The sequence below is a fragment of the Phascolarctos cinereus genome, unplaced genomic scaffold, assembly GCF_003287225.1.
Source record: "Phascolarctos cinereus isolate Bilbo 61053 unplaced genomic scaffold, phaCin_HiC Scaffold_1;HRSCAF=81, whole genome shotgun sequence".
Classification (NCBI taxonomy): domain Eukaryota; kingdom Metazoa; phylum Chordata; class Mammalia; order Diprotodontia; family Phascolarctidae; genus Phascolarctos; species Phascolarctos cinereus.
This window is the reverse complement of record NW_027555514.1, coordinates 143,645,480-143,668,164: the sequence shown is the minus strand read 5'-3', so window position 1 is coordinate 143,668,164 and position 22,685 is coordinate 143,645,480. Positions and strand designations below refer to the sequence as shown.

At 40.3% G+C, this 22,685-nt stretch overlaps 1 protein-coding gene across 2 annotated transcripts in view; it reads left to right on the top strand.

The window, feature by feature from the left end:
• LHFPL3 (LHFPL tetraspan subfamily member 3) overlaps positions 1 to 20,125 on the top strand; it is a 707,075-nt gene extending 686,950 nt beyond the window's left edge. For both annotated transcript variants that reach the window (XM_020984551.2, XM_020984552.2), the window contains one exon: positions 17,862 to 20,125. In XM_020984551.2, the coding sequence (XP_020840210.1) occupies positions 17,862 to 17,890 (29 nt within the window). In that variant the 3' untranslated portion in view covers positions 17,891 to 20,125. The remainder of the gene's footprint in view (positions 1 to 17,861) is intronic.
• The last annotated feature ends 2,560 nt before the right edge of the window (positions 20,126 to 22,685 follow it).

The window sequence follows — 22,685 nt, the reverse complement described above, 5'->3', positions numbered from 1 at the left end:
AAGAATCTACCCAACATGCTAGAGGCCTTCTTCCTGGTCCCTTTTAATATTCTCTTGATACCTCTGCAGTACTGAGGCAATTCATCTATCATCCCTCCCTGCACGATCGGCCCACCTCCTAATCACACATATTCTCCATGTCCTTTGTTATTCTTTTCACATACAAATCATTATTGATCATATGTTGCTGTCTAATTACACCCACAAGATATTTTTTCATTGATTGCTGATTTTTATTCTTCTGAGATGGGGTGTTCCAGCATTTGTAGCCAGATAGCATCATGAAGGATTTGTGTTACAAAAGATCCCTTTTCTGCCAAGGAATAGTTTGGGATTATTGACAGCATGGTGAAGTAGATAAAATTCCACCTATCCCCCTCTCTTCCTCTTATTCAATTCTAGAATCATCTACCATCTCTAGTATGTATATAAGATATTGGCATTAGTGAATTAACTCAATGGAATACTTACCCAACCCCCATATCGGTACCACACGCAGCTCCATTGGGTTTAGATCTTTGACCTTGGAATAAGGGTTAAACCCTATATAGAATGTCCCATTATTTCTTTATCTATTTGCCTTTTCCTGCCTGAGTGCAATGTCTTTTACAAACATGAACATCTAAAGACTCTCAATGTCAACAGAAAATGATGCCTCTTTCTTTTGGAATTTGTGTAGAGCAGACTTCCTCACACTGACAAATACCTTTGAGGATATGTCTCCCTGGCTTAGCTATTGATATTGATAATTGATATTGCTATTGATAATCAGGATGGTTAAATAAAGTTCCCTTTGTAGTTATATCTATATGGTCTTCTATGTGGATCTTATATATGAAGCTTACATGATTTTAATATGTGGATGGGAAGTACCTTGGTAAAAGAGAGCCTTTAAGGCTGATTTTGGCTCTGTTGAGTCAAGTACTTTCCTTTATCAACAAGCAAATGCTTTAAGATCTTGTAGTCTCTCTACCTCTGAATCTGGTGACTGTGCAGGTATAGTTTGGTACCACCGATAGACTAAATTCAGCCTGTCCCCAACTCATATCTTCATTATTTCAGATCATCCTCAGTATGATATTATTAAAATAAACCACTGTCATTAAAATGTAGTAAGATAGGAATTACTATGGCTATTGCCAGGGAAGTGTTGAGGGCCCAATAGGTCTCCATGCTCCTCCTTTTTGTTCATCCCCAATTTAAAGGCATCACTTCACAAGTATGATATGTGCTGTCTTCCTCAACATATTGTAATCACCTTGAAAGCAGAGAATATTTCACTCTAGGCTTTGCATCCTTGATACCCCACCCAGTACCCAGCACATAGTAGGTATCTGATAAACCCTTGGTGATTAACTGGTTGATATTTTGTGAGTAAAGATTTACTTATCAGTTTTTCATATAAAATTGAATAAAATACAGCAAATGTTATGAAAAATAATAGCGATGATATAATCACGTAGTCCAGTAGTTGCTGAGGTCTTCCTGGTTGCCTTCTGGATAATAATAGGATATGAAATATTTTCCCTATCTATGACATCTCTTACTCTTTAAGATCTTGACAATTGTTTCCTGATTATCTCTAAGACTACAACAACGTCAGCAGTTTTCTGCTGAACGTATTCAGTCAGGTCCAGCTCCTTTCCCCATCTTCATCCAAGTGCCATTTGTCTCCTCAAATACCAAATGGGCACTGAGGTGTTGAAGTCCAAATATGGTCTGGTTCCATTGTCATTGATGACAAGAGATAACTACGGGAATGCTAGCAAATCTAGTCCATTTCACATCTATTGGTTGTCTCCCTTCCTCTTTCAACTATAAATACAAGGATGTCTTGAAATAACTAAACATAAAAATATAAGTCACCATTAAAAATAAATTTTTCATGTGTCTTATGGCAGCTGGGATGGTAGACAATTGCTGCCCATGAAGACAAACTGCCATTTCTAGAATGGATTGGAGCAGTTTACATTTAATTTCCACTTAAGTAAAGAAAGTTTCACTAAGGAGGTAAACTAGGCAGGCCTTGAGGAAGCATTTGAAGAAGGGAAGGGGGATTTCAAGGTAAACTTTGAGTGGGGAGCAATACCTTGGGTATAGAGTGAAGTGTGAAGAAAAAACACGGAGTCAGAAAGTGGAAGGAAGGGGGGTGTAGCAAAATCAGACAGACACATAGTGAGGAGATTATCTTGGCAAAGAGGAAGGAGGGAGAGATAAGAGGCTAAGTACATAATAGCAAAAGATCTAGAGGTATTTGTCATGTTTAAAAGCAAATAAATATCCTAGTTACAAATGGTCCAGTTCCATGTGTGGCTATAATCTTCCTTGAATTTTTCTAAAGAGCCCTCATGACAACTCCACTGCCAGAGCACAAGGGAATTGGGGAAATACGAAAGTAGAATGAAATAAATTGAGACTATGTGTGGATATCCATTCACCAAAGTGGAATCTAAGAGTATTACAGACAAATTTGCAGGATTCGCCAGTATATGTAAAAGGCACAAGCGAATGGTGACTTACCGTAACCCCCTCCTCAAGGGCTATGCTGTAGGCCTGCCTTCTAGGTGAGACTCCTCTCCTCACTTTAGAAAGAGTCCAAAATACACCTGCTTCACATCAAAGCTCTTTAACAAAATCATCTCAGAGCAAGGATTCAGTTTGGCAGCACAAGCATCTTCAATAGGTCCCCTGAGAGGCTTAACAGTACATGTATGCTGAGTTTTCTTACTAATTTTCTTGCTTTTAATAGGTTCCACAGCTACGTCCATGTTCCTTAACTGTGGAAAGGTTGGGGAAGGGGTGCAGGGGAAGTTGTTCATGAATTAACAATCAAAATTCCTTCTCATGAATTACTTACATTCTAAGAAAAGGTCATATGGGAATGTATTGTGCCTGATGTCAAGTCTAATTGTCGGTTGCACACAAGAATAGAACAAAATTATCTGGGCCTGGCACTTAAGCCATTTTCTGCCCCTTATTTGCACAGGAAGTCCAAGAGAGTGACATGCAGAACACTTTTAATTAGCATCCTCCAACTCTCCTGCTTTGCCAAAGAGCATGCTTAGAGGACCACATAGTAAGGGTAGGAAAAGATGATATGCAACTATGAATAAAAATGACAGAATGGGGTGAGAGGAGGAATGAGGAAAAGGCCAGCTTTGGGGGGGAGCCCCAAATGAACCCCTTTGCCTGCTGTTATTTGTAAAGTGAACAAAATTATTGGGAGGAAAATACCTAAAACCAAAGTCCTTGCACTCTCACCCCTCCTTTTTGGGGTATTAGGTAAGTGGACAGGCCCTTTCACATTCATGTGTATCCTCTCTTAAAACAGGGCTGAGTTCTTAGTAGATATCCCTTCCCTCACTTTTGTGCCAATCAAGGCTGAGCATATTGCTAACGCATGGACCTTCATCTCAGCCCCTCAAAAACTCATTCCCAAAATCTGATGGCAAAGCCAACATTTATTAAGATCCTGTTATGGGCAAAGTGCCATGCTAGGTGCTAGGGACACAGAGACAAAAATGTGACAGTGTCTGCCCTCAATGACTTTAAATCCTACTTACCTACGGGTTCTTCACCTCTTTTGTGTCATAGACCCCACTGGCTATCTGGTCAAGTCTACAGACCCTTTCTCAGAATAGCATTTTTAAAACATTGAAGGAAATGCTCAATTTCAGTTAGGACGTGGTGAAAAGAGAGAAAATAGTAATTTTTTTCACATCCAAGTTTGCATAGCCCCTGAAGTCTATCCATGGATTCTCAGGTTAAGAATCCCTGCACTAGAAGGTATAGCAGGTAATTTGAGAATGGAAGGTTTCAAGGCCAAGGTCTGGTAACACTCCCTATGAGATTTTTCCTAATTCTCCCTAGCTGTTCATGGTCTTTCCCAACCCCAAAGTACTTTGTTATCTTCTTGTCTGTGTACAGGTTGCATAGTATGTAAGCTTTTTGAAAGCAGAGCCTGTTAGGATTTTGTATTTGTATCCCCAGCACCTGGGACAGCACCTTACATGTAGAAGACACCTAATAGGTGTTTGTTGAATTGCATTGTGTTCATGAAAACATGCATCTGAGCTGCACCAGAAAGGAAGCCAACAGTTCAGAGAGGAAGAACTGAGTAAGGAGGGCAATGAAAACATGGGGGGCAGCTTTTTCTAGGATATTGAGGTGGGAAATGCAAGGTCAAGTACAAGGCATAGCCAGTAGTCTAGTTCCGGTAGAGTATAGAATGTGCCAAGAAGAATAATGTGAAATAAGGCTTGAAAGATAGATTGGAGCCAGATTGTAGAGGCTGAGGAGCTTGTATAACACCCTAGAGACAGTAAGAAGCCCCCGAAGGTTTTTGAGCAGATAAATGATAGGTTCATATCTATGCCTTCAGAAGAATATTTTAGCAGCCTTACAGAGGAAGAATTAGAAAGGGGAGAACCTGGAGCCAGCTAAGTGGTGCATTGGATAGAGCATTGGCCCTGGAGTCAGGAGGACCTGAGTTCAAATCTGACCTCAGACACTTATTAGCTGTGTGTCCTTGGGCAAGTCACTTAACTCCAATTGCCTCCAAAAAGAAAAAAGGGGGGGGGGAGTAAGAGCCTGAAACAAAGAAACCAATTAAGAGATTCTTGTCATAGTTCAGGCAAGAAACTATAAAGTTGGTAGCTCTAGGAGTAGAGACAAGAAGAGAGATCCAGAGAGGTTCTAGGGGCTTGGCAGCTAGCGACAGAATAGTTGATGGGATGGGGATGGGGAGTTGATGAGCTCAGCTCAAATGTTAAGTTTGATATGATAAAGAGATATTCAGATAGGGATGTCCAAAAGGCAATTTCAATAGCAGAGTTCATGAGGGAGTTAGGAGTTGCATATGTAAAGTTGGGAGTCATCTTCCCTAAGCTCAAGCCTGGGAAGGTCCATAGTGAGGCCGCATGCTGTTGGAGAAGGGGGGTCACTCAGTGGAAGCATGTCACTAGTTGCCCAAACTGCATTTAAGCTTTTGTTTTCAAATATTTTCATAGGATTTGTTTGTTTTGACTAAAGTGGGCAAGGATATTACATCTTATTTTTCCAAAAGATGCCTTCATGCAGTGGAAGTTCTAAGGAATTCAGTCTTCAGGACTCAGAGACTTTTGCGTAAGGGCCAGATCCTGTTTTCTGTCCAGAAAACACAAAGTCATTCTAGATTGCTGGTAGCACCAGCACTGGCTCTATGGAGGAAGAGCTGCAGGCTACACCCTGCCTTCCTCTATACAATCTCACTGTCTGTGCACCAGGCATTGAAACAGCCAATGCCAATAGACACAGCCAGTAGCTTATCACAGAAGCCGTTTTTAAAATGGATATGTTGTATAATAGCTGTGGTTTGGGTTTGGGGAACCTTATTATCCTAGCTAGAGGAAATATTGCCTAGTGGCTAGAGCTGGCCTCCAAACCAGGAAGACCTGGATTCAAATCCTGCCTCTGACACATACTGGCTGTGTGTCTCGCAATGCTTTAGACAGCTGTCTATGACTAGAATTTGCAGAGAAGGTGCTGACCTGAATGGGTAGAAGGAGTTTCATCATCTGGGAGTTCTCTAAACTAAAACCACAAATTTAGTTGCTTTCCTATCCCTGTTATACCAACTGTGGGTAAAACAAGAATTTTAATAACAATGAAAACTAGAATATGTTGTTGAATCATTTCAGTTGTGCTCTTTTTTTTTTAATTAGGCAGTTGGGGTTAAGTCACTTGTCCAGGGTCACACAGCTAGTAAGTGTCAAGTGTTTGGTCTGAGGCCAGACTTGGACTTAGGTGCTCCAGATTTCAGGGCCAGTGCTCTATCCACTGTGCCACCTAGCTGCCCTTGTGCTAACTCTTTGTGATCCCATTTGGGGTTTCCTTGGCAAAGATACTGGAGTGGTTTGCCATTTCCTCTTCCATCTCATCTTATAAATGAGGAAACTGAGGTAAGCAGTGACTTACCTAGGATCATACTGCTAGTAAGTGTCTGAGGCCAGATTTGAGCTCATGACAATGAGCCTCTGTGACTCCAGGCCAGGCACTATCTATTGCACCACCTCACTGGTGTAGCAGCAAATAATATGTAGCAATGCAGATGCCATATTTCTGATTGGCATGAGGAGGTAATGGAATTATGTCTAGGTTTTTGCCTTCTGATAATTTAAATCAGTATTTATTATTGCAGAGGTGGGAGGCCCCTAGTTGTGGTACACGGCACACATTTTCAGACTTTTTCAGTGTATTTAACATTTCTGCTCATCTTTCCCTTCTTTCTTTTTTCTTTAAAAATTATGTTTTTTTTTCTTAAAGGGGATGACTTTCTGGGAGAGGAAAAGGGATATATATTGGAAGAAATTCTAGAGATGTACAAAAAAAAAGCCAAAAATATTTTTAAAGGGATAAAAATGTATTAAAAAAATATTTTTAATTGCCTACTATATGATAAGACAGTGGATATTGAGAGAAAAGTGAAACTCAGTCCCTACTCTCAAGGAGTTTACATTCTACTCAGTGACAGGGGAAAGGAATACAACATGTACCTGGAGAAGAACAAAATTTGTGCAAAGTAATGCAAAATAGCTTCAAGGAGGAGAGAGTACTAATAAGGTACAGAGGCTCCCAACAATTTTTTATTCCTAAAACCCTTTCAACCAAAAAAAGAAAATATGTTGTGAACCCTCAGGGTAATTTAGTATACTACTCATAGTATTGTTTTAGATTTACTCATCAAGTGCTTACAATAACTACAACAATAACTTTTGCTCAAAAAAGCTCTAAACTGCTACAGAAACAGAAACTTATGATGCTTCAAATATACACATGCTTATTGTTGCAGAAGAAAATATACTTATACCATAATTAGGCAGTTCTTTACTCCTTAAGGTATCATTAAGGAATTTGTTAGCAATAACTTGTTAGACCATGGTGGAGAAATGCTAAATCAGAACCGCTGAACTCAGAGAATGAGAAAAGGCTTTGTGTCAGAGATGGCAACTGAGCAGAACTTCAAAGGAAGCCAGGGATTCTTGGAGGTGGATGTGATAAGGGCACGCATTCCAGACCTAGAGGCTGACCTCTGTAGAGATCTGGAGGGAAAACGGAATGTCAAAGAGTTTTCAAAATAGAGTAATATGAAACAGCATTGGAAAAGTAACTGGGAGCCAAATTGTAGAGGTCTTTAAATGACAGGCTGAGGAGTCTGTATTTTATCCTAAAAGCAGTAGAGAGCTATTGAATATTTCTGAATAGGAGGGTAACATTGTCAGATTTGTGTTAGAGGAATATTATTTACCAACTGAGGAGGGATAGTTTGGCAGGGGAAGAGACCAGAAGCAGGAGGACCAATTAGACATCTGCTGCAGTAGTCCACATAAGAATTGTACTATGTCTTTCCCCTGCTGTGTTGGGAAGACATAAGGATTATTTGAAGAGTAACCAGCACTCCAAAGGATTAAGAAAGTAGTAGCCATTTGGTGTTAGTGGAGAAAATATTTACTGCTTGATTCAATTCCATTTGATTTGCCTTACCAGTGTTTTTCCTCTGGGGAAAAAAATAGTCCACATAAGAGATGATTCAAGCCTGAATTAGGGTAAAAATCACATGAGTTGAGATGAAGGAGATAGATGTGAGAAGTCCTATGGAGGAAGAATTTACAACACTCGGCAAATGACTGGGAATTGTGGAGGAAGGGAAAAGGATGAGAGAAGGATTACTCCAAGGTTGTGAACCAGGGTGACAGAAAGAATGGATGGTGGTACTCTCAGTAGAACTAGGTATCTGTCTATCTTTAGAAGAGGAGTGGGCTTCAAGGGACATATAATGATTTCTGTTTTGGATGTGCCTGCCCATCGAGCATCTAAGTGGATTGATATAGCAGGCAGCTGGAAATGTAAGGCTCAACTTCACGGGTAACGATAGAATTGGAGCTAGAGTTAGGGAGTCATCTGCATGGAACAGATAATAGTGCTTTCATGTTTTCAAAGTACTTTATATACTTTATTTCAACCACATTATTATACATAATGTCTATCCCTTGGAGAGCTAAAGCTCAGCCCTCTTCAGGGGGTACTGTGGTATAGTGGGAAAAGTGCTCCACTTGGAGAAAGGAATCACCTGTGTTCAAATCCCACCTTTGACCACTTGCTACCTTTATGACAGTGGTCAAATCGTTGAACCTTTCAGGGCTTCCGTTTCTTCAATAAGAATATCTAAAGTGCCTACCTTAACCAGGTGGTCGTTTGAATCCAATGAGTTAAGGAGATAATTTATTTAAAGTGCTTTGTAAAGCTTGAAGTGTTTATATAAATGTCAGCCCAGGAGTCAAGATCAGGGAATAAAGACAGCCTAAGCCTTTTGATGATTAAAATTCTACTCCTCTATTTCGAGGCTGGAGACCATTAGTCCCACTTTCCGCAGAGCCCCCAGACAGTCCAAAGGAAAGGAGGGCTGTGGGCAAAATCAGGGTGTGGGGAACATACCAATTCATCTTCCACTTCTGCGTCTTTGTTCACTCTCTGTTTCAGTCTCTCCCTCTTTCTGCCTTGTGTCTCTGTCTCAGTCTCTGTTCTCTCTGTGTATGTGTCTCTCTCTGTATTTCCATCACTGGCTCTCTGCCTCTCACACACACACACACAGAGGGGAAGGAGGAGAGAGAGAGAGAGAGAGAGAGAGAGAGAGAGAGAGAGAGAGAGAGAGAGAGAGAGAGAGAGAGAGAGAGAGAGAGAGAGAGAGAGAGAGAATATCCTCTTAGAATGTAAAATATAAGTCCTTCAAGGTCAAGGGCTGTGTTTAATTTTTGTCTGCATGTCTCCAATCTCCATCTCCATTATCTAGCTTGGTACCTGATGCATAGCAGGTGCTCAATAAATGTTTGTTAAATGTAATATCCCTATATCATAATAGATTTAGCACAGAAAGGGACCTTGGTGGCCATCTATTCTGAAGATGAGGAAACTGAGACCCAGAGAGGCTATGATTTGCCTAAGAATCCTTAGGTTCTTCCCACTGCAGTATCAGCCAGTTATCATTTTGCTTACTTCATAGAATTATTTTAAGGATCACATGAGATATTGTATCAGAGTGTTCTGCAAACCATACAGACCTTTCCCAATATACACTGTTTCTATAGAGTCTGAGGTCTAATGGTAAAATGTTCAGCTTCCTTTAAGACCATTGTATTCAAGCTCTGGAATAAAGCCTCTCAAACCGCCTGGTGTGAGGTGGAAACAGTGTATTGGATTCTGGATTTGAAAACATGATGTAAGGAAGAATGACTGATAACTTGAGCATGGATCCTTGGGCCCTGGGAAGATGCAGCCTGGGAATTCTCCTACCATTCATTATCATAACAAAGATCCAGCAAGTGAGTCTGCTTTAAAATATAAAAATAAAAAGTCTACTCACTCACATAGAAAGGTTTTACAATCCTCCACACAGTGATAGCATCCCAGCTACACTAATCACCGGGGCTCTCTGCGCTAATTGAATAGGTCAGGTAAGAACAATCAACATTCGCTTGAGTGTGGGCCCCACAGGAGACCTTTCAAAGTGTGTAAATAGAAAGAAAATTCAACGACATAGCATTTAGGTAGTTTGGACAATGCGGTCCTTGCAAATGCTGCTCTCATTAACTGTGATTCAAGTGACAGCTTCCAAAAGGATTTGCAGAAAACCCTTCCAACATGAAACACCAGCAAGCCAGAAGCACATGACCCTCTACAAGGGCAAACCTGCCTGAACAAAGATTCAATGCAGTGAATGACTTATTTATACAGGTTCTGCTCTGCACAGACCTGGGAGGGTGTGACATCTATTAAATTGCCCCTTTTGAGCTTCACAACTGTCCACAGTATATGGGAAATGTTAGCCAAAGTTCTGAAGAGAACAAAATGTTTTACAGAGTGACAACCCCCAAGCTCTCACATAGACATTGTCACTAACCCTGTAAAATGCTGTCTGTGTCTCATGGAGCCAAAAGACTGAAAATTGAAAGGGGAAGAGGTGGGAGAGAAGCTTTGCACTTCTCCCTTCCCATCTAATGGATCTGTGAAATTAATTGGAATGTCTGATCATTATTAGGACAAATTGTCATCACTAAGGAAATTCTTAATGAGGCCAACTAGCTGTGTTTATTGACCTATGTTTCCCTGCTTCCTTTAAACCTATGTTGTAATGTAGAGAGATACTATAATGGAAACCAGCCCACCTCCCACCCTCACCTCCTAGGATACCTTCCCAGGCTCTGAGGGTTGGGTTTTATAGAGTACTAGTGATGAAATGCTCTCACCAAGTCAGACAGGCGACAGTTATGGATTTTAGGTTTAGACCTGTAGGCCAATGCTGTCAAATTCAAATAGAAAGGGATCCCTGTGAGCTGTGCTTTGACTTTGCAAATCACAGGTTAACATTATCTAAGTAGAACTGTATTTTTATTTATTTTGCTAAATAGTTCCCAATTATCTTCTAATCTGGTCTAGGGGCACTTGGATGTTTTGCAGAAGCAACCTGTAGACCCTGAGTTTGATACCCTTGCTCTAGGCCATCAATCAATCAGTCAATCAATCAACATTTATTAACAGTCTACTATGTGCCATAACCTTCCTAGGTTAGTAGAGTCAGTAGAGTCAGGCGTTTAAGACATTATCATCATAGCATTTAGAGCAGCAGTGGGAAATCTGCGGCCTTGAGGCCACATGCGGCCCTCTCAGTCCTCAAGTGAAGCCCTTTGACTGAGTCCAAACTTCACAGAACAAATCCCTTTAATAAAAGGAGTTGTTCTGTAAAACTTGGACTCAGTCACAAGGGCATACCCAAGAACCTAGAAGGCTACATATGGCCTCAAGGCTGCAGGTTCCCCACCTCTGATTTAAACAGTACATTAAGATTTGCAAAGCATGTATATCTCATTTGATTCTCACAACAATCCTGTGAGGAAGGAAATTGAGGCTGAGAGGCATCTGAAGGAAGATTTGAACTTAGGTCTTCATGATTCCTAGTCCAGCACTCCATGTACTATGACACCTAGTTGCTATAGATACCCTTGGATGTGTATTTCTTTTTCCCGGTCATCAGGAATTTGAGAGGCTGAATGGCTCATAATACAACTTTACCCCAACATAGTGACTGGAGAAAGATGAAATGGATGCAAAGTAATGGGGAAAGAGAGATGAGGTCAGAATGCCACAGGGCTGAGGACCTGAGTTCGATGGACTGGACACTCATTTTCCACATGGGGTGACCAGCAAAGATCTAGCCTGGTCATCTACTGGTCATGTGCTCCAAGAGAGTCCAATGTTTCTCGGCAGCTAGTCTTATATGTAGCCATGGCTTCCTATATTGTGGCTTAGAGAGCTTTCTAGGTAGCCTTTAGCTCCCTAGAGCAGTTTGGGAAGTAGAATACAAGGGAAGGAGGTCATGAAGAACCAGAGAGAGAAACTACAGTTTGTGTGAAAGGGAGTATTCTCAGGATATGAGTAGCTGATGGCCATTTAACAGAACTCTATGGAATGACCCAGTTATCCAAAAAAACAGGAGATATAACAATATAACAATGGGAGAATTCTTTGATTGTATGGTGAATGTATTTGGTAGGATTATGTTATAGGACAGGAAGCCTTGAAGAGAGGAACCTTAATTTTTAGGATAGTGAGATGTGTTCTAAAGGTATGAATGAACTGGGGCCCATAGCTAGGGTAAGCCATAAATGCCAATGGCTATTTCAGAGGAAGAGGAGGAAGACCATCTGAGTAGTCTAGAGGAGGAGCAGCATAGGACAGAAAGTCTATCATCTGTGTGAGTCTATCTACCATGTCCAGAAGGCACCTTGACCTTGGAACTAGGGGAAAATCTGTATTCAAATCCAGGGTGACTGCCACCCACAGTCATTGGGGTGAAAGCAGAGGCTATAGCAGGTTTATCCATGGCTTTGCCCATGGAGTTCTTAGCCCTGGTGTGGACTTCACATATTTTCACATGATGGCAGACATCATGCTGGCTACAAGGCCCCCAAAATCCTAAATGACCTTAGGTGGGGTTTGGAGAAAGGTCACATGGTGGGCACCTCAGTTTTGGCTTCCCTGGGAACAACGTAGAGCTAAGAGTACAGATAAAACAATCCATGTGACCCAGAGTCTTCCTGCTGGGCAGTAATACAGCTGGGGACCTCAGCTGGGTCTGCATGTAGGGATGAAACCAGATAAAGGTGACCATGTTTCTCTGGGATTACATTGCCATAAAAAGCCCATGGGAAGGCAGATGGCAGTTGGCTTATGTCTGGCTCCCCATACGTAAGCGGGAAATAGTCTCAATGAAAAATGAAATATTCTTTCTAAAATCAGAAGACATGGGTTCAAATCTCCCCCTCTCATACATACTTCCTATGCAATCTTGGGTAAGAGCCTTTGTTTCCTCATCTATAAAATGAGAACTATTTTTAACAAAGGCAGAGTGGAACTAGTATTGGTTCAGCTGTTGAGTGGTGCTAAAGTGTTCCCATTTCCAGCGATCAAATTTTGCTCTGAGTGCTGGCCTTCACTCTTGTGCCCTGTGAGAGATCAGGGATCCAGGACCCAAATCCACCTTCATAAAAGGCCGGCAGCTATATATGTTCCTTCAACAAGTAGCACTTTACTAGAAGGAGAGAAATAGGGAAAAACCAGAATAGGGGAAAATAATGACCTGTCAAAATGGGAATGCAAAATTGCTTTTTTTTTTAAAAAGTATTCTTCAATCTGTATTCAGACACCATCAGTTCTTTCTCTGGGAAAGGATAGCATTTTTCATCATAAGTCCTTCAGAGTTGTCTTGGATCATTGTATTGCTGAGAATAGCTAAGTCAGAATGCAAAATTTCAAAACATCCTTCTTTTGCTCTTTTTACCCTGTTTTATTTCATTTCAGTCATTTGGAACTTGTTTTTCTCTCCTTCAGAGTCTTAAACCTTAAAATGGATTTGGCAGTAATTTTTAACCCCCAATTTCCCAGTGTACTAGTAAAAAAATTTCCATTTCCCAAACAGATTCACGCTTCACATATAATGACAAACAGAGAGATGCTGGCTCAGCCTAAATCAGATCTCCAGTGCCTATGGGCTTAAATGTTAAATTCACACACAACAAACACACAATAAACTTGTTCTTTTAGGGTTTACTGCATCTTAAGCAATAAAAGCTCACCTTCAAATTATGCCATTTTATTGACATGCCTGAAGGAGGATACTAAATTAGGCATTCCTGTTGTTATTGCAAAGACACTGGATAAGCAACTAGAGCGTGTATGTAGCTCTCCAGCAAGAAAACAAAAACTAAAAAATGATGAGGAAACGCTGGCTCAGAGACGTTAACTCATTTGTCGAGAGCCACACAGCAAGTATGTATCTGAGGCAGGACTCAAACTCAGGTCTTAATTACTGATCTGTTGTTGTTGTTCAGTCATCTTTCAGTCACCTCTGACTCTCCATGACCCCATTTGGGGTGTTCTTGGCAGAGATACTGGAGGGGTTTGCCATTTCCTTCTCCAGCTCATTTTACAGATGGGGAAACTGAGGCAAACAGGGGTGAGTGACTTAACCAGAGTCACACAGCTAGTGAATGTCTTAGGCCAGATTTGAACTCAGGAGGATGTCTCCCAGACTCCATGCTCGTCACTCTAGCCACTGTGCTACCTAGCTGCCCTCAGTTACTGGTCTACCTGAACTTCATCTCTGCCAAAGTTGGTTGGGTGTGGGAGGGAGGGAGATGTTGCCTCCAACATGGATATCTGTCCTTGATCAACTGGGAACCTGTCTCATGGGTCAGGAGCTACCACTCCTGGAACATTAAAGTACTTTGTAACTGCAGGGTGCTAATCAAAGGTAAGGTATTGTTATGACCAAGAGAGGTACCCTTCCTTCAGAGAGGAAGGCCCCAGAAGGTCCTTCTAAAGGAGGAGCACCTTTCTTAATCTCTAACCTGCAGAGAGGTTCTCTAACCTGCGGAAAGGCCTAGAGTGCCAAAAAAAGGGGAACCTTTCGGCCCTTTGACTGAATCCAAAGACAAAGGGCCTCACTCGAAGACCTAGAGGGCCACATGTGGCCTTGAGGCCACAGGTTCCCCACCCCTGGACATTCTTCTCAAGAAGAGTCATAAACCAAATGCTTACTTGGTCTCTAGGGTTAATTCAAGCCAGAAATCTCCCTATCGTCTTCTGGGGTGTAAGACCAGCTATGTGATTATAGAAGGCCACAAAGGAAAGTGGCTAGATTAACTGCTTTACTTATTCCTGTACACTCCAAGAGCTACACAGATATTTTCATGTATGATTTTCCCGCATGTATGCAACCACTAACAATAACAAGAAACAGGTTCCTTAGAAAAGAAAAAAAAATAGATTCTATATTTCTGAACATCAACATACATAGAATAACAAAAATAAGTTTTGGTTTTTTCCTACGTGGTCAGTTGTAAGTGTATTTTAAAGTGTCAAAAAAAAAAAGAGGAGGGACAAAATTCCTTCCTCTCTCTCTGCATTAAACTCAAGTCATCCAAATTCCTGAACTATAATCATTGGCTTGCTATCCCTGTTTTCCCTCTTCCCCTTTGGTTTGTTTTTTTTTCCCCCCAAATCCCTTCCCAGAGTTTTCCTTTGTAAGAGTGGTGCACTGTGGGTAAATCAGCCATACCCATAATCAGCTTCTTCTATGACCTTGGGTAAAACTTCTTAAGATAGTAATAGTAACAACTACAATAATAGCCAGCATTTAAACAGTATTTCAAGGCATGCAGAGTGCTTGATATGCTGTCTCTGGGGCAGAGTATCCTGGGATTGGGTAGCGTGCTCATACAAATCAAGCTTGGAATTCTGTACAACATGAGCTTGAGGGCTGGAAGAGGGGTGGGAGAAGAGGGAAGGGTAGACCACCCTTTGTTCAAGGCTGCACCAGCTTAATATAAGAACCCAACAATTGTTCAGGATCCCGTACTGCTTAGCATAAGAAGGCATTCTCTTCCACAGGGGTTCTGTCTACATGAAGCAATTTGAGGAAACCATTCTAGTCTAATCATCATTATGACATCATCATATTCCAATGATCTTCACTTGGTTCTGGGAGCAGTTAGGCTAGTTGTGAACAATCTGATTGAGAGAAGTCCATGAAAATCAGAGCATGTGCAACTTTTGTTTCTGTGTATTTGTGCAACAGCTGGCAGACAAATACGATAAATGAGGCTCAATTTCCCCAGCACTTCCCTAGCCACCCATTCAGAAAGCATCATCCAATTTTGAAGTAGGAAAATGATTAGGACTAGACAGGGTTCCCATTGTTTCTTAGTTTGCTCTGCTTCAGAGGGCCCAGTGCTGGAAAAACACACTTGTAAGGAAACTATTCCAGAGCCTTCTTCGGCCCAGGGTGAGGGAGGCCGCTATAGAAGGGGTGTCACCTCAAAAAGGCTTTTTATTCACTTACTTATTCTTGCTCTATCTGATTGCAGGCAGGGCTTCCCATCTGCCTGGTGGAGCCAGTTTAAAACCTAGTCTGTAAGACACTGAAAACACAGTCAATAGGCAGACTGCAATGCTGGAAGTAGAAAGCAACCGGAAGGGGGAGAGGGGGAGAATGGATTTGAAGTCAGAGCGCCTGGATTCAAATCTTAGTTTTTACTAGTATAACTTAGAGCAAATCATTTGATCTCTCTTCGTCTAAGTTCCTCACATGTAAAATTAGGAAGTCGGTCTACCAGAGGTTCTTAACCTGGGGTTGATAAACTTTTCTGATAGATAGATAGATAAATAATTAGATATAGATATATAAACTTTACATGTAAAAGTTGATGAACTTTTCTCATATATATATATATTTTCTTGTATGTGTGTGGACATAAACAAACATATATATATATACACATCCACACGTATATAAACACATACATATTTACACATGTATGTATATATATACATACATACATACATACATATATATATACATACATACATACATACATATATATATATATCTATATATATATATACAGTTTATCTCAATATAATTGGTTTCCTTTGTATGCATTCTCTTCCACAGGGGTTCTGTCTACATGAAGCAATTTGAGGAAACCATTCTAGTCTAATCATCATTATGACATCATCATATTCCAATGATCTTCACTTGGTTCTGGGAGCAGTTAGGCTAGTTGTGAACAATCTGATTGAGAGAAGTCCATGAAAATCAGAGCATGTGCAACTTTTGTTTCTGTGTATTTGTGCAACAGCTGGCAGACAAATACGATAAATGAGGCTCAATTTCCCCAGCACTTCCCTAGCCATTTAGAAACATAACTCTGAGAAGAGCTCCACAGGCTTCCCCAGACCAACAAAAGAGTTTGAGACATAAACAGAATTAAGAAGCCCTGATCTAAGTGATGATTGGGCCCTTTCTGCTCTAAATCTGTGATCCTAACTGCTACTCCAACAGATGGGAGACAGGAGAAAACAGGGTTCAGAGGCCAAAGGCTGAGCATCAGCTAGAGTCCAGGGAATGGGAGTGTCCTATCTGAGCACTAGGACTCCACAGCTGGGGCTATCAGTTAGTCAGTGCCAACCATGTGCCCAGCACTGTGCTAAGTGCTGAAAACACAAAGAAAGGCGGAAGACAGTCTCTGCTCTCCAGGAGCTCCCAATCTAAAGAAGACGACAAATGTAAGCAACTATGTACAAGCAAGCTCTGTGCAGGATAAACTGGAAATAATCAACACAGGGAAGGCACCAGAATTCAAGGGGATTGGGAAAGGCTTCCTTCAGAACAGGGGTGGGGAACCTGTGGCCCCCTAGGTGCTCAAGTGTGGTCCCTTTGAGTGAATCCAAAGATCAAGTACGGCCCTTTGAATGAGGTTTGGATTGACTCAGAGGGCCACACTTGAGGACCTGGAGGGCTACATGTGGCCTCGAGGCCACAGATTCCCCACCCTTCCTTTAGAAGGTGAGCTTACAGCTGGGACTTCGGTGAAAATGCCCTGAGGCAGGAGATGAAGTATCTTAGAACAATTCACTAAATATTTTTGCCCTTCTGGTCTACTCCCTTTATTTCACAAAGCGGGAAAATAAAGACCATAGAGATTAAGTGAGTAGTCAGTGATATAAGAAAGACTTGAGCCTGTGTGTTGGCTCCCAGATCAATACCATGGCTTCTATTCCCAGGTCCTCAGGAAGCTGTTTTTGCCCATCCACATAGATGTACTGTGTTTGGCTTGACTGGTTTGATTATATGCCAGTCTGTGAAACTGGCCTTAATCAACAGGTTGACCATGTTACATGTGGTCTTGTCTAGTTGCCTAGTCCCAGATCCCACTTCCAATACTTGCTGGGGAAAGGTAAGGTCGCTTCTGCTCCAGGAGGGAAACATAGTCAAATGGAAACGTACCGCAATCAAATTGGTACCCAGTGGTCAATATGGGAATTGGATTTGTTTGATTATGCATATTTATCCTAAGAGTTTTGTTGTTCTTTGGGGGAAGGGAGATGGAAAGCTTGTAAATTGAAAAAATATTTTTTTTAAAGTGGTGTCCAATTTTAGCCAAGAACAAAGAGCATGTAGGTATGTGCAGTTTGGGTTGGAATATCAGTGAAATCGGGACAGCATGCCTTGCCATAAGCTGAGACCCTGACCAAATGAGAGTCCTTGAGCAGCTGTCTCCAAAGTTTCTAAGTGGGGCATAAAAACTTCTCAGTCTCCTTTTGTTTTTCAGCCTTTACTATTTTTTTTAAGTCTCCTTTTGATAAGGGAGACAGCGCATTTTAACCCATTTGCTGTGGTGACTTTTCTATGCTGAATACATTATGCAGGAAGAAAACTCATCCTTCCTGGCTGAAAATGACCTGTCTTTCCTCTCTGTTTTATCCAGTTCTGCTAAGCCAATATTCTCTAGAATGAGCACAAAACAACACAAGTAACAGCTTTTATACATCAACATCAACGGCAAAGAAGCTTAGGAGAGGACCGAAGAAAGAGATGAATGTGGACAAGTGTGGAACGCACCCAACTGACAAGAACTTCGTTCTAAATCTGGATCAGCAAACACAGAAGGCATTCCTGTGGGAGAGAGAAGAGAGAGAGAGAGAGAGAGAGAGAGAGAGAGAGAGAGATTTATAATCATAGATTTAAACACCAGCTCATTAGAAATTGTCTTTGAATAAGATCTTCAGAAGAAGTGCATGAGAAGTCACATTCGGGAAACATTTTAAAAACCAGGGGAATGTAGTTGTTGCTAGATTAACATGTAAAATATATATATGTATTGAAAAGGTTTGTAAATTGTCCTTTTTTAATTAAACTGAAAAAAACAAAAAGCTTTAAACTTTCAACATTATAGAGGCAGTCAGTTCCCAACTATTCCTATCTCAATAGCCAAGAGACTGATCAAGTCTCATTTATTAGGGAAGCATCATATTAAATAAATCTGGATGTTTTCATCATATAGGACACGTGACTTTTACATCTCCGACCTTCATTTATTTCACTGTGTAAGTTATAAGTATTGGTTATTAACATATGTAAAGCTTCTAACTTTTTACAATGTCTGTGTTGTTTAATCTGTCTGTAAAACTTAACTATATTGAGAAAACGTTTTGGGCATATACTCTGCCAAGCTGTATATGACAGAAAATACAACTGGTGAATAGTGTAAGTTCCCAAGCAACCTAGACATCTCTGTCTTTAGGCAGCAGCAACAATGAACTCTGAAAAATGTAGAAATCACATTTCCACCTTGAATGCTCACGTGTAACATATAGGCTGCTATTAAATAGTTTTCTATTTCTTCCTAATATGTGCATAGGAAATTAATATACTTTATAAGCAGGTATCTAAAACCTCTCTGATTTTCTTTTCCATATAACATCCAAGGCTCATATGCTGTATTAACCTAACCTAAATGGCACCCTTTTGTTTGTTTGTTTAAAAGATTCTAATCAACCAGATCTATTTCTAAAAGATAGTAAATGGTTCTTACAGTACACTTAATTTAATAGCTTTAGGAATCGATGAAAATATACATATATAAGGTCAAAGAAACTTCTTAGGAATAAGTTGCCTTTCTGTTTTCACTAAGTTGGGATTCAAAATATTCAAGCATTTTTATTAGTTGTTTCAGATTTAGAAATAGTTACAAACTAAACAGGTTTTTTTCTTTAAATGTTTGACACCCTTTTTTATACATATTCCAGTATTTGACCCCAATAGAACCCTCCTTTTTAACAAAGAACAAAAAAAAATTAGGCAAAATCAATCAACAGTACAATTGTGTCCAATAGGAAAGGCAATATTCCACACCTGTAATTCTCTCTCCCACCCCCAAACTGTGAGGATAGAAGGATGTTTCATCACCTGTCCTCCAGTATCAAGATTGGACATTTAAGTGGTTGTTTTTACCAGTTTGTTGTCCCTCCCCTCCCTTCCACCTAGAAGCCTTCATCCCCCACACGTACACATACATATATACATACACATACACATACATATACACACGCCACCCAATCCCAACAATAACAATAAAGAAAAACATCAATAAAGAAGTAAGTGGTTCCCTGAGAATCTAATTAAATACAAGTTAAAATGTACATGCTGAAATAATCAGCATAGATTTAGCCATCCATTTTATAGGGCTTAAAAGTATAGACTCATACATATAGCGCACTTTCATCCATAGCCTCTAAATGAGAGAAAATCAACCAAACTGTAATTTAATAATCCAGTGAAGCATACTAAATTTAGTCATTCCATTTGTTATTGAAGTAAACTTAGAGTAGGATATGAGAAGTGGTACAAATGAAGCTCTCTTACCGTTTATCAATGAAGTCCACGCTGAGTGTGCTGAGTGGTATGTTTTCTGAGCATATCTTAGTTCCACTATCATCATGGTATCTAACCCATTCCTGTTGTGTCCCAGTTCAAGAAAACCCAACTTACAAAACATGATGATTTATCAAATCAATAAATTATAGAGTGATTCTTCACTTCACAGAAGAATTCAACAATAGGTTTCCTTTAAGTAGCCAACCCCACTCATTCATTTATAATAGCCAATTGAAAAGTCTCCACCTGCACACAACTTTCCAGGAAGACGTCTGCTACATAAAGGGAGGTACCCCTATATTTATCTACAAATGAAACTGAAGGTCCTGGCTTTCTGTATTCCATGTAAATTATTAAACACATATAGAGTTCTGCATCCCTAATGGTGATGTAAAAATTGTATAATAAAAAAAAAACACTTTCTAGTCACATGCAAACATTGGGGGGGAAAGTTTTAAAAGTTGCCATGAAAACTTAGTGTAATTTAATATTACACTTCAGAGTACTCTGAAGATAGGTCAGTGACAATGTACCATTTGTACATAGACAAAACAAACCGTCACAAACATGTAAATCACTAAATGTGAATTGAGTATGAGATACACATTTTTAACTTTTTAAAAGGTGACTCCCTTTCTCGTTCTGTTCCCATTGTACCTCGTCCAAAATGTTGTGTGTAATTTTTTTAAGGTCCAGGAAATGTAAAGAAACTTGTTGGAATACCTGACTTTCTGTATAAAAATAAAAATAAGTTTTTGTTACTAAGACAAATGCCTGGTCTTGTCATGTCTCAGAAATGCCAATGGTGGCTTTCTGGGACAGTACCTGAAGCAATGGCTTGGCTTTTGTCATTGTTCAGTGATTCACTGAGAAATGGTTGGTATTGACAGAAACATCACTCTTCTGGAAATCCTTGCTGCTGCTGAATTCACTGTATACACTCATCACAGCCACATATCGGAGACCCATGGAAGAAAAGGTAAGAGGAAGATCTCCAAAGCCTCCCCTGGCCCAGACTAGTCAAGTGTCCAGTCGTGTTTATCTACGGAAAGTAAATAAACTATGGGTGAACCGTTTGGTGAGGTAAAGCTCCCAGTCATTCATATAAAATTGAACAGCTGGCTCCATGCTGCACTTTGTGTGCTTGGACACCATCTTTTTCCTCCATCAAGTAATGGTCAGTATCTAATGCAATCAATCCACAAAAGTGTATCGGTGCTTACAGTGAGAGACATAAGAAGAGGTACAATGCAGTATTAGAAACAATTCCAATGCTCACAGAGTTAAAGGTTGGGGAAGTCAGGACATATATATGAAAAATTAACAACACAAGGCAACATACAGTGTGTCAAGTGAGTGTTTTCATTGGCTTCTCATTGTCTCCCACACTGAATTAAGTCAACTGACCCCTACCCCGGGCATTTGAGATCCTCTGCTTTGTTGCTCCCAGACTGCCTTTCCAGCCTCATCTGATGTTACTAGACATCTCCACACCAGTTCTCAGGTGGCTTTCTACTGTCTCCTTGCCTTTGATGAAAGTTACCACATGCTTAGAATATACTGCCACCTCCTCCACGAATCGTTCTTAGATCCTCCCAGTTGAAAATGATTTTCCCCTTCTTGAGAGTGGTCATAACATTTTTGCTTGGACCTCTCCCTTGAACTTAACACATTCTACCTCATGGTACCATCCTCCTCATGGACATGGCTTATTCCCTCTGTTAAATTATATGCTACTTAAGGGGAGGAACTTCACTTATTTCAGTACATTTGGGGGGGGGGGGTGTCAAAATGAATTAAACCAGCAAAGCAAATGGTGCAAACAAAAATCGACATAGGAGTTCAGAGAGTAGAGAGATCATGGTAAGATGAAGTAGAAAAGGAGAAAGCTGAGATTTTTTAATATTTATTCTATTTTCTCTTTGGGTTACATTTGAGTTCTGAGCTATTTCCCTCCCTCCCATCCCCATACTAGAAAAGACCAACATTTGACATATATATATACACACACATATATACACACACATATATACACACACACACACACGTACATATATATACATATATATGTGTGTGTATATATATGTATATATATATATGTGTGTGTGTGTATATATATGTGAAACTATACAATATATAGTTCCATATATCAGTTCTTTCTCCAGAGGTGAATACTGTCTTACTCCATAGGTCCTTTGTAGTCTATCTGAATATTCATCTAACTCAGAATAGCTTAGTCATTCACATTTACCCTTCCAACAATACTTCTGTTACTGCGTACAACATTCTCTTCGTTCTGCTCATTTTACTCTTCATTATTTCAAACAGAGTGGAGATCCAAAAGAAAATTCTAGAATAAAACAACAAACACCAGTCCAGGTGAGAGGTAATGACTAACTTAATAAATAATGTGGCAGCAGTAACAGATGTCTAAGTAATATTACAAAGGAAGACTACAGAAGCCTGAGAGACCAGTTAATTATAGGGAGCAAGAGAGAGGAAGGAATCAAAGACACCCACAGTCAAGGTGTCAAATTTGTCTGTGTTGTTTTCCATGTAAGTTTCTATAATGTGTAAGTATAAAAATTGCCTTTAAAATCACTAGCCAGGGGGCAGCTAGGTGGCGCAGTGGATAGAGCACCGGCCCTGAAGTCAGGAGGACCTGAGTTCAAATGCGGCCTCAGACCCAAACAGTTGACACTTACTAGCTGTGTGACCCTGGGCAAGTCACTTAACCCCAACTGCTAAAAAAAACAAACAAACAAACAAAAAACATGAAATCACTAGCCAGGGACTTGACCTTAAAAGTCCTTCTCCTTCCAATAGATCAATCAACGCAAATTTTTAAGCCCCTACTTTGTACCTGGGACTGTGC